Source organism: Oreochromis aureus, linkage group 4, assembly GCF_013358895.1.
Source record: "Oreochromis aureus strain Israel breed Guangdong linkage group 4, ZZ_aureus, whole genome shotgun sequence".
In the NCBI taxonomy this organism is placed as follows: Eukaryota; Metazoa; Chordata; class Actinopteri; order Cichliformes; family Cichlidae; genus Oreochromis; species Oreochromis aureus.
Window position 1 is genome coordinate 28016046 of NC_052945.1, and position 16699 is coordinate 28032744.

Sequence of the window (16699 nt, forward strand, 5' to 3'; positions counted from 1 at the left end):
GTATCTAGTGTCACTGAGTAGCCATATTGTTATACCAACATTAATGCAGCAGACATATTGTTGCATACTCTCTACTTGATGGATCACTGTGTTCTTGAACATGAACAAGCTCCCCTCTGGCAGGTGAAGTCAGTGTTACCTTTATTTTGTGTGGCCTCACAGAGGAAAGAAATCAGAAAGAGGACACTAGATTAAAGGAATGATTGTCAATCAGTGGAAAAGCTGAAAGGTGTAGGATGTCGAGTGAAAAATACATGGCTGGATAAAAATCACAGGAGAGCATCAAAGGTGTGATGGGTAGATAGATGTCTGATAAGCAGAGAATGAAGTGACTGCGACTCTAGTGGAAGTCCAAGGTTGTGTGTGTTTGTGTGTGTTTGCCAATCCCTTTTTTTCCTGTACAAACAAGATTCGTTTTTTTATTCCCTTTCCATCGAACAGAACTGATAGCTTGTGTATATGTCGCTTGTCCACAAACACACACACACATCTAAACACCACTTCCATCAGCCCCATCTGTTACCTTATAAAGACACAGTGCAGAAAAAAATCCTGTCTGCCTTTTTGCGTTGGATCACATCAGTTGACAGGTGCAGAGGTTGCCTTATTCTTTTTCTTTTTTTAACGTTAGCAGACACATACAGCAATATCTTAAATATGTGGGTCTGATTGTATTACTACTGACTACTGACAAGCTGCTGCCAGAGGGACAAAACATAATTTCTGTGTACCAGAACTTGTGTTTCTGGGAACTAACCCAGCACCCGGTGTTTAGGTCATAAACTGCCATTTGGGCTCATCACAGTTGTGCTGTATGCATCATTTAAACATAAAAATACAAAATCGCGCTGAATTTTTTGGGCTTGTTCTGTTCAAATTGCCATCAGGTGTCAATTTCAGAAACATGAGGTCATGCGCCTCCCCTGTTTAAACCTGTAAACACCTGATGTTGCTCAGAAGCTGTGTAGTTAGCATGTGTTTGGTTTGAATTTTCATGAGGGGTTACGTGCTGCTGCATGAGTGTCCGATGGGACTTTTGGGCCTGTTTAAACCAATATTGGGTAAATCTGATGAGCATCAGGTCTCAGACTATAAAACACAGGCAGGATGAGTAATCAAACTTTGACCCGAGTTTAAAGGCAGTCTGATTGTCAGGCGAGATGATACCAGTTATATCTGCATACATTAGGCTTGAATGTTTGTGTTGCATCTTATCTGCCCCACATTTACATCCGTGATTTTTTAAAAATCAAACAAAGCTGATTTTCGGTGGAAAGAGAAGAGAATCCCCTTTTAATGTTTTCACATGAACACACTCAGACAAACTCATTTGTCACCTGCTTTTTGTCACTTAAAGGAAGTTTCCGCTTTAGTACACAACAAAAGGACATTTCTCTAGGGAAATATAACACCTTAAAGACTGTTTGAGCCACCTGTGAAAACTGAGCCATGTCAACAAGGTGTGAGTAAATTTCTGTGCCAAGTCCTTTAAGCTGAACCCTCATCTCTGCGGAGTGGATGGCTTTTAGAGAGACCACTGTAATTATCCATTAGAGCTTTTAGTTAATCGCCATGTTTTTGTGAACCAGCTTTATTCACACATAAAAGAAGAAGCACTCAACAAGAGTACTTTCAACATGTGAGAAAAACAGGACTTTACCTGCAAACATCTAATGTAGCCACAGCAAAACAGACCCTCTGTGATGTCTAATAATAAACCTGCTGCCGTTTCCCCAGCACTGATTTTTAGTTGTGTGATACGTTCCTTTCAGTTTCACTTTTAAAACCATTATTTAATCAGATGCTTCCTTGATCAAGTCATATGTCAAAACAAAAAATAAGAATAAAATAACATGCTTTGTCCCCGTGTCATCATTAAATGTGTGTTATAGATATTTTGTTACCAGTAAGGCATCCACCCTGTATGCTGCAGCTGCTCCTCGGCTCAGTGCACATTTTTACCCCCGGCCTTTGTCATAGGCACATGTGATGAGGTCATTTCTTCTGTGTTTTCTGTCTCCTAAAGGGCAAAGCGATGATGTCAGGCTTCATTCTTCACATGGTACACAAGCAGATGGTTTTAGGTTTAGTTTTAGGTTATGACTGCAGGTATTAGTCACAGTAAACAGCTACTTAGAAGGCATGGTTTTTATTAAGTGGATGCTGTCGTATGAACTAGTAAATGGAATGATGAGTGATCTTTGTATATTTGAAGTTGTACTTGAGGCTCTAAATAAGTGTCAGGAAAAATTATAGTTTGCTATCATTTTAGAACAACGAGAAAAATAATTTTTTACTGCAAATCGTTTGTTTCTTCAGAGATGACTGTTGTTTTTAAAGTTCTTTTCTCATCATTTCTTGTTCTCAGTCTCTTGAAATGAAGTATGCTTCTTGGCCTGTAGTCACGAAGGCCTCCGTTTCACCAAACCAGGTGTCTGTAGCTCAAAAAACCTCAGGGAAGATTCATAGAAAGTGTAGTATGTTATGAAACTGATAAATGTTTGAAGTAGATGCATTACATACATTAGATACATAAAGTAATTATTTAAACTAGGTGAAATGGCTAAAAATAATACAACTTACATCAGTTTTGAGTTTAAATAGATTCAGCTTCTGTAGTTCACTAAACCATTTTAGTTTTTGACACTATGAAAGGTTCACAGTAAATTCAGTTGTTTTAAAAATTGTATTTTGGAGAAAGGCAAAAACGTAATTTTTTGTCTTCTAAATTTGTCAAGACTTGGGAGAACAATTTAATGAATATAAAAATAACATATACTCATTGCCTAGGTTTAGGGTTAGGTTATGACTTAAATGTCAGAAAATTGAAAAAATATCTGAAAAAATATGATTAACCCTGTAAGACCCAACCCATCAAAAAATAGCCTAAAAATTCAGATTTTTGGAACTGAGATTTTTATTAACCCTTATAACAAAATCCACATTTTTATTTGCTATATCATTTTGTGTCTGATATATTTTAATTTTATATTTATTATATATTTATTGTATCACATTTGATACATTGGGCATTTTTGGCAACTTTTTGTTAACAACAATGTTAATTTTAGAATGTTACAACATAACAACAACAATTTTAAAGAGTTTTGTCCATAACATTTTGAAATTATGGCAAGTATTGATCATGTTGATGAGATAGAGTCTCAGAAACTCATGTATCAAATATTATACAAAGGACATTATAGGGTTAATTGTTAGTGTTAGTTGACATCTCTTAAAAATTTAAAATCTCTTCGCAAGATCATATTTTAAAAGTCTGGATTTGCCGCCTGGTCATTTGGAAGATTAAACCTGCCATATTACCAAACCTGTTGTGTCTTCAAACATATTTTTAAGTCTTTAAATTAGCCCAGAGTTTCTGTTTGATGATAAGCATGTCAGTTCCCTGCTGCCTTTATAAACTTCAGTGTTCACAGAGCAGTATGTGTGTCCTGTTATTCTCAGGAAATTCTCAGGAAAATACAAGCTGTGTTTATGTACGTGTATGTACTTGCAGTCAGCATAGCTCCAGTATTAGCCTGGTGAAAACTATTAAGAAGTGGCAGTATAAAGAGATGCTTTCTTTTTCTGTTTTCTCTGAACAGATCGTGAGGACCAATCAATTCTTTGCACGTGAGTACTCCAACTCTTAACTTCCCTGTTCTACTTGTGTCCTAATTTCTTTGTTAGGGCAGGTGGTTGAACTGGTCTTAAAGGTGGTTCTAGAGATCAACCAGCTTGATGGACTGGAAAATGAAACTGTCTCAAGGCAAGCATTATATCGCTTCACCTTAATAGAGTTACATTATATAAAGACTGCTTGTCCTTGAAATGCCTTTAAATATAAGTATCTTTTACAGTTATGAGTACTTTACGAGGATTATTTCTAGTATTTTTTTTTCCACGTCTTTTCATGTTCCTCTCGTCCTGAGTCATTTGGCCAGCTCCCTTTATCCTGCCATGTTCTATTTAAAAGTTAGTTTCAAATAGCTTTTTGCGGATGCTGGGCTTTTACAGCGGCTCTACCCAATACCAAGGGAGTTATGAGTGTGGTTTGGTGGCCGGCCTTCATCTTCTTTGGCAGAGGGTAATTAAGTGCCACTGTCTTTCTTGGGGTTTGATGCTGCCAATGAACAGATGAGAAGCAGTTGCATAATATGCCCTAAATTCGGAAAACTGCACCCCCTGTTGGTGAAGAGGCACCCTTTTAAGAGTTTAGCCCCACAGTTTAGATGGTCAGCCAGTTTAGAGAAACGTCTCCTTCCCATCCACCTCTAAGGAAAATTACTCCTGAAGAAACACAGATGAAAAAGGTTGCTTATGACCTACATTTATGCAGTTCTGCTGTAATATAGATCACTTTGATCCAGTTAAAAGGCCACCATGCCATTAAGCATAACAGTGCATAGCACAGAATTATATAGTGCATAGTTTAGAATAACATTTGGAGATCCAGTTCTTGTGTGAGCAGTCAGCGTCTGGTATGTAATGATGCATAGTGTTTTATAAATGGTCAAATGTGGCAAGAAACCATGCATTAACTATGTATGATGTTTTCCAGTCACTGGAGTTGACTGTAAAAGTAGGGTCTAACTGCATGAAAACAAGCCACAGAAATGTTCTTTTAATTGGATTCATCTTTAGGTAGCGCCAATTCAAAAGCCACTGTGTTACAAAATGTCCATATGGTACATATCATAGGACAGGAGAGGGAATATCCAGGAAGACTGAGACCTTGAAGAATCTCTCATTTAAGTTTTCAGAACCTAGTTCGACTCTCTAGCACTGAGATCTGTGAGAAAATGAGAGGCTAGACATAAAAATAGTTCCCAAAGTCAAAGGTCCTTTAAACCACATGCTTGGCGAAAGAGAGAATATACGAGAAAACCAATGAATGATTTCTGGGAGACGTATTCAAAGAGGATTCGTGTCTTCATAGTAAAACAATGAAGACATCAAACCACACTTGGATGAGTACCTGTTTGACCTATATTCCTATGTTCGTACACTGCACTCGAGGACTCGCCCGTGCAGTTCTAGTGTTGCAGCTAAAACTGCAGTGCACAGCTAATAGTGAGTTAGACTAAAGCCACTGGTATGTAGATGGATGTAGTGTCACTGGCTTCTTTTCACTGCTGGCCCTGGTTTTCTGGGCTCCAGGACCCGACTGTGGGAGTTGCGGATGGACGTGCCTGAACACAGCTATCATTAAGGACAGCCCAAAAGCGGGGTCTGGAAACTTTGGAGACTGGCTCTCCAAACCACAGGGTTCTCTAGCGAAACAGACTGACAAACAAATGGATTGATTTTTACAAAAACAACAAATAGCCTGATGTTTAATCACTCTCTCTGTTTTCTTTTTTGATTCTATTAATTGTGTCCTTGGAGTTCATCCAATCATTCTTAACCACAATAATGATGAGTGAAAGTTATCTTGGTTAGGGTTTTAGGGTTGTTTTTTCTGTACCTTGGTAAACTGTGGACAACTCATACATAATATTTCCTGTTATGTGGCTATGCTTCACAAGAGAAACCTTGTAATTCAGGTCAGAAACAAAACCTGTTTGTTTCTCTCCCTTGGCATGTATTGGCTCACATTTTCTCACTCTATTCATGTGTATTTGTCTTTACTCTTTCTTTTCAGAGGTGAATCAGGCGCTGGCAAGACAGAGAACACGAAGAAGGTCATCCAGTACCTGGCCCACGTTGCCTCCTCACACAAAGGACGCAAAGATCACAACATTCCTGTGAGAGCCTTACTGCCTACGTTTCTCCTACACTAAACATGGTCCCCTATCCTCTAAAATTCATATTTCATTGAAAAACTGACTGGCCTTATTACTGTGTGAATTACCTCTCAGTATTATTGCTGTGTTTAAAAAAATGTCAGAAGGCTTGAGAAGGTTGATTTCTGTCATACAGTGATTTTATCTTACATGTTATATATACAGCCCATGAGTTTGGCTTGGCACAAATCAGGAAACAGCAACAGCCTGACTCTCATTTGTTTAATCCATGCAAAAACAAAAGCGTAATTAAGTTATTTATGTGTAACACTTTTCTTGGCTGGGACCACCAACCTGCATGAACCTTTCAGAGGCAAATGATAGTCTAGCATGTAATGCTCCATAAAAAGGTGAAAAGTCATTACATTGTGGTTTCTGCGTGGATTAACACATCTGAGTAGTTCATTTGTGAGGTACAGTCACACTAGAGAAAACAGTGGAGATCGCGGCACCAAAGTTATTGTGTCCGGGTGCAATGAAATTTGTGATCTCACTGCCTTTGAAATGGTTGCTTCAATGTAGGGCACTGGGGTGTGTGAACATGTACAGTCAGTTGCCGTATAAAAAGTTACTTTGGTGGATTAAGACAGCAATAAAGCAGCAATAAGACAGCAATAAAGCACCCTGCCATCAGTTTATGTTTACTGGGTGTATTTGGCAATTACAGGAAATCTGTTTGTGATAATACACAGTAATTAACAGTCAGTGGTAAATTGGCAAAAAATGGCAAAAAGTTGTAGTGTACATACACAGAAATTCACGCTATTTACAATCCGGGCACAACGTCATAGATGTGAATCTCAGAAATTCCTCTAGAAATAGTGACTGAATAGTTGCTGCAGGATGGTGCTTTAATTGCAAAATGACAAACATACTCAGCAACCTTTCCTTTCTGTTGGAGTACAACCAGTTTGAAACCAGCTGAGTCTAGTCCTCTAATGCAAAGACGCAAGTTGCAGTTGCTGCAACCGACTGACTCAGATTGATAGTAACGTGTCGGAGAAATGTTGCCTCCCACCAGACGACCAATTCAGTCACCTAGCAGTCAACTTTGGTTGCCATATCTTCTTGCATTCAGTTGTCGAATGTGAAAAAAATGTAATGCAGTTATCAACACAGATTGTTATCCTGTTTTTACTCTAGTGTGACTAGCCATTTATTTTAGCATTAGACTATGCTAAGCTAACTGTTTTCTTGTTCAAGAAGCTAAGCTAGCTTCAGGAGACATGAAACTAGCTTAGCTATAAAGTAAACTTTTTTAATGCTGTTGTGTTGTACTTAATCCTAAAGTGCCTACCTCAGTAAAAGTTAACCTAAAATGTGTTGCTCTTGCTGCTAATGCTTCTATGAGAGGCTAGCGAGCATTGGGCTAAGTTTGCACTGGTGTTCTCTTTCTCATGGCTTTTGTCTGACATAAGAGCTTCAGGTTTTAACACTTGCATTTGTTTATCCATAACAAACAGCCCGATTCTCCCAAAGCATTCAAACTACAGGCAAGTGTATCTCCAGCTTTTTCCAAAAACAGTGTGCCGTCCGTTTTTTGTCTATGTTTGTGTGTATTTGCATGCCCTTCTCTCTAAATCTCTGCTGCTTCTGTAATGATGATGACGGACTAATCTAAGCTTCTTTCTTTATGAGGTATTTGTTTGTGCTGGCTCGGTGTTTTCACATGATTATTTGAAACCAAGTGAATCTGTCCGTCGGCGTGCAGGCTCACGATATTAAACACTTTGTTTTATCAGTTGGTTTGGGTTTATTAGAACTGAGGAAAACTGAGAGGTTTTATTAGAAACATCTGTCAGTCAAATACCTGTTGTTAAAGCTTTTCATTGAGCGCTACGGGAGCTTTAATGAACCCTCTCTGGCACAGTTTTGTGTTGTTATTCACAAAGAGCGGTGTGAAAATCAGATGACGGCCACACTAAACATCTCTCCTCAAACTTCGTGTTTCATATTTTGTCAAAGTAAATGTTTTTTATTTCAAATATCAATGTGTAAATGTTGCATATATATTTCTGCATGTTTTCCTTTCGTTCGTTCCTTGATGCATGTTTGTAGTTTAAGAGCATGATCACTGTTGTGATTGAATGTTACAGGCTTACATGGATTTTCAAATATTAAGTCACAGATAAGTTTGAAAAGTACAGAAAACTCCCAAATTCCATCTTCTGTTGGTTGTGCTTTCTCCAAAACTATTTTCTGGCTCTCCTTGTCTCTGCTTGATTTATTTGGTAGCTATTTATCTTTCCCCCTAAACCAATACCTGATGTTTCTTTGTCTTCAGAAAATCTAATAACTGTAGAAAAAGAGGCCCTCGTAGAAGTCCAATAACCCACTTGTGCAAACCCAATCTGAGTAAATGCCTGTTTAATATACTTTCAGTAGCTGAGAGTGAGTAGCTGTAACTAAGTGCCTCAGCGCTCCCTTGCCAGTATACACCATCCACGCTTACCTCCTTAATGCCGCTTTACCACTGCGTTGCATTAGAGTGGCCTCTGAGCGCAGGAATGTAGAGCCAGGGATTGAGGGGGAGCAAAGATATGAAGCAGAAGAGGAGACTGTAAGGGGAGTGAAGATGGAGGTGGTGAAGAGGTAAAGCAGACCTGAAGGGAGGAGACTATATGAATTCTCTCTGTAAGAAATATGAATGGAAATCCCATTTGTAGACGGATGGATGTACTGGTTGGAATCAGTTCCTCCCAGCTTTTCTCAGTGAACCTCAGGCCCGTCAGGATACTTGAATGGAGAACAGTTCCAGACAGCTCATTAGGCAGACATATGTAGCAGACTGCACACACATACTTAAGCGCCATATGAAGATTCAAACTGTTCATAATATTTGTATATTTTTGCACATTTTATATTTCCATGTGTCGCCCATATGTCTCCTCAGAGGGTTTAAACTTTAGTACTAACTCTACTTGAGCTCAGTATTCTTGTTCAGAAACCTTTTTTCTCCCTTTTGGTATCATATGGAGCGACAAGCTTAAAAGATGGTCCCCTAGAAATGCTTTTTTGTTCACATTTTGACTTATTTGTCTCATTCTGCTCATAATTTTGCAACACTGAGACTGCTTTTTGTGGATGTTCAGTAAAATATAGGATAGAGGCCCAGGTTGCTCTTGTTCAGTCACCCAGCTTAGATCTTTCTTGATTTACCTTATTTGTTCTGTTTTACTCTTTCCTTCCTCCATCCATGCTATAAGATAAAGTACTAATCCCTCTTTGTCTTTGAAATATATTTGGGGGGCATTTTGTTTAAATTAGGTAATGTCGCTAAGATGCAGACAGGAAATGAGGAGAGACATGCGGCAAGTGGACATGGGTCATGAGTCAAGCCGTGCCTGTTAAAGTTATGTGGTATCCGCCTTTAAACAGTAAGCTGCTGGCTCCCTGTGGTCTCTCTTTGTGTCGGTTTCATTTTTCTATTTAACCTCCTAAAACCCGAACTCTTCCACGGCATGCATTTTTAATTTCTCTTTGATATTTGGGCTGATTGGGACCCGATGAATGTAAAAACGAAGAATAACCAGATTTATTTTTTTTACCTGATTTTTCTTTCTAACAAAATGAGAGCCTCATATGAGGATATTCGTTTAAAATTTTGATAGAACAGTAGCAGTATAATGTCCTCCTAAGTGGATATCAGGCCCTTGTAGAGCAAAATTGAGTATTTTGGTCTAAATAACCCAAAATGTGATGTCCACATATGTGGACGCCAGGTCCTAGGAGGTTAAAGTAGACCTATTGTGCTTGTCCTTGTTTTCAGTAGATTGCTCAAGTGGTGAATGCTCATAGTTTCTAATAAGGTCAATAATTGTATAAGTAATGGCTATGAGCCAAAGGCTCAGGCATCTGACTGCTCTTGGTTTTATTCACTTTTTTCAAACACTGGGCTCTGTATGATGTCACAGAGCTGGGATGTCCCTAATTTGGTCATCTCAGGCACACGGCTCTAGCTGTGAGCACAGAAGCCCCACCCGGTTGGCTTCATTAAAAATTCAATTGAATTATCTGAAATAATTGGTCAAAGATTCATTTAATTATAAATTCAATTAGTTGAAATTGTAAATTTTATTAATTAATTGTAAGATATGAGTTTGAGGTTCTTTTTTCCTTCTTTTTTGTGATTTTTTTTTTTTTTTTCATAATTTTTAATTTTTATGTCACAAATCAACTTCAGTGCACTTACCATGAGGTTATGGTTTAGGCTGCGCTCTTAGATGCCTTAAAGTCACGATCTGTAACATAGCCTGATTGCTGATTGGCTGGGAAAAGACCTGATGGAAAGGGGAGGGGGGCCAGGTTGGATGTCTGCTGAAATTAGCAAATATGGTTTGGTAGAAATCATGTTTGGTAGACAAAGTAAAACAGAAAAGCTACTCTAGTAGAGTCCAAGAATCTAATTATGGCTCTTGAAATAAGCATAATAACTTCAGTTTAAAAACAAAGATGGCTACATGTGGACCCATATTTCCTTTAATGGCCATTACCGACCAGCTTACAACAAGAGCTAGCTTGGCAGCAAGTAGGAGTTAAGGCATAACTTAATCTGTTCCCCCTGAGCAATCAAAGTCCAGAGGAATATCCTCAGTAGATTTTAACCACTCTCTGATTTGCAGTAGAAACTATTTTTGGGCTGTCATGCCCTGGATATAGGAGGTTATCTCATGTGTCTGGGAGTCAAAGGTTTCATAGGAATGTCTCTTTCCAAAACTGAGAGGAAGCCATCATTATCACAGTGTTGGCAGACTTTTCGGACATACGTTACAGGGTAAATTATAACAACGAGAGGAATGCGAAGGCCGGAGGAAGCATCTCATTCATCAACCCAAGCTAATCACTCACTTTGGGATATGTGGCAAAACACCCTCTCTGTAGTGCCTTTGTGGTTTCACAAGTTCTCTAAAACCGTTTGATTGTCTTGGCCCCCTAAAAACCTTTCGAGTTCCCCAGAAAAAATTCACATTATACTGCAGTTGACTAAAGTAAAGCCAGCAGAGTCATAGTAAAGAGCTGGTTGTCTGAAAGACTGGTTTAGCATATTGACTTGGCTGCATTTTCTCTCTCTGCTCTTTGAGAAGATTTGATTTTGCCTTGCCAATTTGTGGATATTTTGGAAGATACAAAAAATAGCGATAACAAGAAAATATTCAGTTGCATAATGCACACGTTTGACAGCTAGTTGGCTTCTTACCTCACTTTCTTTCTCCACAGGGTGAGTTGGAACGCCAGCTCCTGCAAGCCAACCCCATCCTTGAATCTTTTGGCAATGCCAAGACAGTGAAAAATGACAACTCATCTCGCTTTGTGAGTTCACATTTCTTGTTTAAATGATCATTTTCCAGATTTAAACACATGAGCACAGACAGATATCCAGAAGGGAAAAACATCGAGTCTGTTATGAGGTTGTAAAAACATTGTGTCTTCGTGTTATACAGCTTTAGCATGCAATGTTTGATCCCACTCTAGGTTTGACATATATTTAGTTACAGAATCTATTCTAAATGTTTTATGCAAAAACATCAAACATTTGAATCTTCCTTTTTTTTCCCCCTGAGATAAATTGATATGCTCTTATTTGGGGTAAAACTAACCGTTTCTGGTCTTTCTGACATACTGTCGGTCATTCTTACATGAATGTTCCTCAAGACGTCATTCAAACATTTCTGCAGGACTGTCAGAACAAGCCACAGTATTCATTCAATCAGTTACAGCACTTTGCAAACATATTGAGTCATTTCTTTTTATTTTGCTTCAACAAAGCATTTTTAAAGTGGTCTCAAACTATTGCTTGAAACCACTTTTAAAATTAACTCTTTCTCCAGGCTTTCTAACGGTCTTTCAGAGTTTTTCTTTTGACATTGGCTTCAGTCCAGTCCTTGTACCTGACCATTTCAGAGGAATGTTTTTGTTTGCTGAGCTACTTAACACTCACCTGTAAATCATTCAAGCATAAAAGAGTCACCTAACTCCACGTGGGATGAACCCATCTTGAGTCTGCACAATTTCAAATTATATCTTTAGGCACTAAAGCAGCAACTTTTGGTTAAAAATGCCATCAGCATGTACAGAGGAGGTGAAGGGAGAAGTACAACAGTGAGTGTCTGTAGCCATCTGTAAAGCACAGTGGAGGCTCTGTTGTGGTTTGGGGATTTTGTTTCACCATGCAGTACCGTCTGGAAAGTGGCATTGGCGCTGGCTTTATTTTTCAGCATGACAATGAACCCAAACACACTGCCAATGCAGTAAAAGCATACCTGGATAGAAAAAGACAAAATGTAACTGTATTAGTCAACAAGAGCTTTAAATGTCATTCAAGAAGCCTGGAGAACTGTTCCTGAAACTTCAGGAGTAAATTACGGCAATAGAAATTACAAGGAAGCTGCCTAAGAGAGTTCAGGCTGTGTTGAAGAATAAATGTAGTCATGCCAAAATTGACTCTCCAGATTGCTAAAATTGTACAAATTCTGGCTTAAGACTTTTGCACAATACTGTACTGCTACTCGATTTGACAGTATATAAAGGTCCAGTGACTTTACAGACTTGTACAGTGTTGAAAGCAACATGCAAACCTTACTAGATCCAAGTAAGATTGCTCAGAAAATTTACCAAAGAGCACATTGACACATGTTCAGGCTCTGTCAGGTTAAATGGGAGGGGTGCATTTCTGAATGAGGTTTTTGCGAGATTTAGCCGGACATGGTGGGTGGAATATTGTTACCTTTGCAGATGCAGAGTACTGCAAAGTTTTCTTCATATTCACCCATCTAGATGAAAGCAGTCTCGGTCTCCTAATCCAACTCACAAAACTGTTTAATACATTTTTGGGGCTTCTCAGTTTGAATAATGCAACTTTGGAAGATTTTATAAAAATAAAAATGTTGTTTCGTAAGTGGACTGATGTCATGCTTCTAATATTCGCTTATTTCAGATCATGTTGAGATGAGTTACAGTAATCGCAACAATTCTCACTCTAAACATTTAACATTTTTTTGTGACTAAGTAAACCATGTGGTCAAGATTAACCACCATGGAGCCTGGGTCCTCGTGAATCACCCTCCGTCTGGGATGCAGAGCAGTGAATACCAGGAGACAGATGGGCACAAATATTCACGCACGCTTGCTCACAATCACTGTCAGGAAACCGCACACATGCCTGAGATTCTTTCTGACCTGTCAACCTGGTATTTCCTAATATAGACATTTTGTTCTTCACCACATTTCTGTCATCTGCAAGGACCTACAAGGTGGTACTTAAAACGCAGCTGTGCCCAGAGGGAGAAAAAATAAATAGAGGACAGCTGCAAATACACATATACATAATAACGTATAAACACTCATGCATCACAGGCTTTGTGATTATCTGCGAAGTTCAACAAATGTCTTAATTTCTCTTAACAGTGTTTTGTTTCTTGCAGGGAAAGTTCATCAGAATCAACTTTGACGTCACAGGCTACATTGTTGGGGCCAATATTGAAACCTGTATCCTTATTATTTGCAGGGACTAAAGAAGCAAAGGGATAAATCAATGTTTAAAAATAAAGGGCTAAAAGAGAGGATGCTCACTGAGATAAGAGAGCAGTGAAGGTTGTATGTATCACCAGAGCTTGTGCTTAACCACAAGAATGTAATTTCCCAGAATAAACACGAGGACAATGAGCTATAGAGAAGCAACACTGGTATTGTTACTCCCCATTTTTATGTGTTGTTATTAGTGGTGAGAAAACAAATACACAAGTCTAATTTTTTAGATGAAATTTCTGTGTTCTAACACAAAAAAACGTTAAAGATAGTTTCCCAACTTATTGGTTGGCCTCCACTGGAAACAGAGGATTACCAAAAATTGCAAGAGGTAAACCTTTCCAGTCAAACTGCATGTGGCAAAACAGGAGCTTCTTCTTCATTAGTGGAACCACAGAGTCATATTTTAGTTTTGTGATTTCCTTGTCAGGACTTAACTTTTGTTCTCAGATCTTCTGGAGAAGTCAAGAGCCATTAGACAGGCCAAAGATGAGAGGACCTTTCATATTTTCTATCGCCTGCTGGCAGGGGCTGGAGAGCATCTTCGAAGTGAGTGTCTGTGCACTGCTTTCAAAGCACGAGCAGAGAGAGTGAACTGATTAAATTGGTGTGCTGTTAAAATTGTAGACAAACAAGGAGTTTGTCAGAGTTTCAGCCTGAGTCTCACTTTACTTAACATATATATTTATATGTATACAAATGAACTTGTTATTCAGCTGGATCATTGTGCTGTTTCTGGCTTTTCCCCCTTAGATCAGGAGATGAAATCTCTGTTTTATGCTGATCAGCTTGTTCTTCTGTCTCCTACTGAACAAAGATTACAGCCACAGTCGGACAGATAAATGGTGTCAGAGCTGGAACCTGTCAGTAAATATTGAAAAAACTAATATCAACAGATTCACCATAAATAATCAAATCACTTAACACAGGATAAGCTGTACCTGCCTTGATACTCCAATAAGAGCATTAGGAAGCTCAAGATATTAGTGAATGTCATAAAAATAAAACATCTGAGACAAATGTTATAACTTTCACATTCCAAGTAAAATCTTGTTTAACTCTTTTCCACTTGAAAGCCAACTATGAGTAACCCTTGAAGCTCTTTTCTGAACTGAGCAGCTTCTGTCATATTTCAGGCCGGCTTATATAACAAAATGACTGGGTATCAGAAATTAACGAAGATGGTCTCTGCCCATGCAGCTGCTCTCGGAAAAACACGGAAACTATTCTAATACCAAAGCTTCAAAGCTTGTCATTAAGTGTAGAGTGGAGGTCATCAAATGTTGTGTTTATGGGGGAAAGAGATGAAATGTTTGATAGTATCATCCTGCCCTGGATGAACATACAGTAGAATTTCCATGCAGAGTTCTGCAGATACATTTTAGATGTACACAGTAAAACACCAACAAATGCCTATTGTGCAAAATCAAGCGGATGCCCACTGATCATTAAAATTCAGAAAGGAGTACTTAGATGTTTTTAATCACCTTAAGTCCAGCCCCAACATGCTCACTGCTCCAGAGCCGTCCAAACTCCAGAAAAAACAATTAAAGTTGCTTTTACCATCATCCTTAATTTAAAATATGTTCTACAGTATAAAGAACATCTCTTTTTTCCTTTCCTTCTTTAGCGGATCTGCTCCTCGAAGGCTTTAACAACTACCGTTTCCTGTCAAATGGTAACATTCCCATTCCGGGCCAGCAGGACAAGGAGAATTTCCAGGAGACGATGGAGGCCATGCACATCATGAGTTTCTCCCATGACGAGATCGTCTGTGAGTTATAGTTCCATCTGTGCTCCATTCCTTTGGAAATCCAGGTTCCTCAGACACTGCTTTTCCTCAGGCGTTGCCTGGCACTCAGTAAGGTTTTTATCTCATCCTATTTTTGTCAGGCATGTTGAAGGTGGTCTCTGCAGTGCTGCAGTTCGGAAACATTGTTTTTAAAAAGGAGAGAAACACCGATCAAGCTTCCATGCCTGAGAATACAGGTAAATGACATCCAGTCGAAATAAACAAACACAACTCTTCTCACAGTTTCTGATTTAAAAAGCTTTTAAATACAGCAGGTTTATGTAAAACAAAACAACCTTTCGTTGTATTCTTTATTATTTGATTTCTGTTGTATATAAATAAGTGGCATGGTTTGTTTTCACTACTTCTCCCAGCGGCACAGAAGCTCTGCCACCTGCTTGGAATGAATGTTATGGAGTTTACCAGAGCTATCCTCACCCCGAGGATCAAAGTGGGCCGAGACTATGTGCAGAAGGCACAGACCAAAGAACAGGTAAGGTGCCATCTATGGCCAGGTTGTACTAGCTTACCAGAAAGTCCACCTGGAGGATATATTTGTAGTTCTAGCCTTGTAGTGTATGGGTTAGATCACCTGACCAAAGCAAAATGGAGAAGATGCAGACATCCACACGGAGCTTCACGTTTAACCTCTGATGACGTTTTTGTTACTCTGTCCCAAGCGGACTCTTGCATCTTCCCAGAACATTAGTGTAAAACTGTGAGAATAATTAAGCAAATCTCCACATTATTTTATTGAATGTCAGGAAATCATGACAAATTTTCTTAAAAATGTTTTAAATCTCAAACTTTTCAAGTAGTTTTTATTGCATGAGCAGCATTGTTAAAAATCCTCAGAGCTGGAAACCAAAGTCTGGAAACATTTTATATTCCTGATTACAAAAAATCCAAATCAGTAATCAGTTTAGTTGAATTTTAAGTTGTTTTTATAAGAACTTAATAAACTAAATGTTTTTTATTAGCTATGTTTGTATTTCATTTTTGCCTTTTTATTTGCAGCTGAAAAGGTTAATTTCCAGCGTGCTTAAGGGTACACTTCGTTTTTGCAAACTCAAACCATATGTTTGAACTGGTCCACCAGCTGGCTAATGGATTGTCCTAAATGTGGCCCACTGTTTGACGTCATGCTCCAACACTCCAGACTAAAACAACAACGCAGTGTTTTTTTTATGTTGCGCTCGTGTCTGTGTGTCTCATGTATAATTCATGTTGCTCTCCGCACTTTTCTGCTCTCTTTGTTTTACCTCAGGCTGACTTTGCTGTCGAAGCCTTGGCTAAGGCGACGTATGAGCGGCTGTTCCGCTGGCTGGTCCATCGCATCAACAAGGCGCTGGATAGGACCAAACGGCAGGGGGCGTCCTTCATTGGCATCCTGGACATTGCTGGTTTTGAGATCTTTGAGGTGCTCTTTGTGGTGCTTTTAATAGTGACAGATGCTTTTCTGCAACATACAAACTGACGTCTGGCAGATGTAGTTTTGTTCCCTTGTAAGAGTATAAAAACAGACAGGACAGAAGGATAAACGAAGAAATAAATCACATGTAAAAAGAAACATAGCAAAGATTTACTTCTGCTGTTC

General features: G+C 38.8%; 1 protein-coding gene across 4 annotated transcripts in view; it reads left to right on the forward strand.

Moving 5' to 3' along the window:
- The window catches only part of LOC116327140 (myosin-10), a 59692-nt gene that overhangs the window by 27975 nt on the left and 15018 nt on the right, over positions 1-16699 (forward strand). The window contains exons 4-14 of one of the 4 annotated variants that reach the window (XM_039610948.1): positions 3606-3608; positions 3691-3769; positions 5645-5747; positions 7250-7279; positions 11004-11096; positions 13208-13271; positions 13761-13859; positions 14941-15084; positions 15204-15299; positions 15477-15595; positions 16370-16522. In XM_039610948.1, coding sequence (XP_039466882.1) covers positions 3606-3608; positions 3691-3769; positions 5645-5747; positions 7250-7279; positions 11004-11096; positions 13208-13271; positions 13761-13859; positions 14941-15084; positions 15204-15299; positions 15477-15595; positions 16370-16522 — 983 coding nt within the window. Of the gene's footprint in view, positions 1-3605; positions 3634-3690; positions 3770-5644; positions 5748-7249; positions 7280-11003; positions 11097-13207; positions 13272-13760; positions 13860-14940; positions 15085-15203; positions 15300-15476; positions 15596-16369; positions 16523-16699 lie in introns of all 4 variants that reach the window. The other 3 variants (XM_039610950.1, XM_039610949.1, XM_039610951.1) reach the window with 3 other exon arrangements.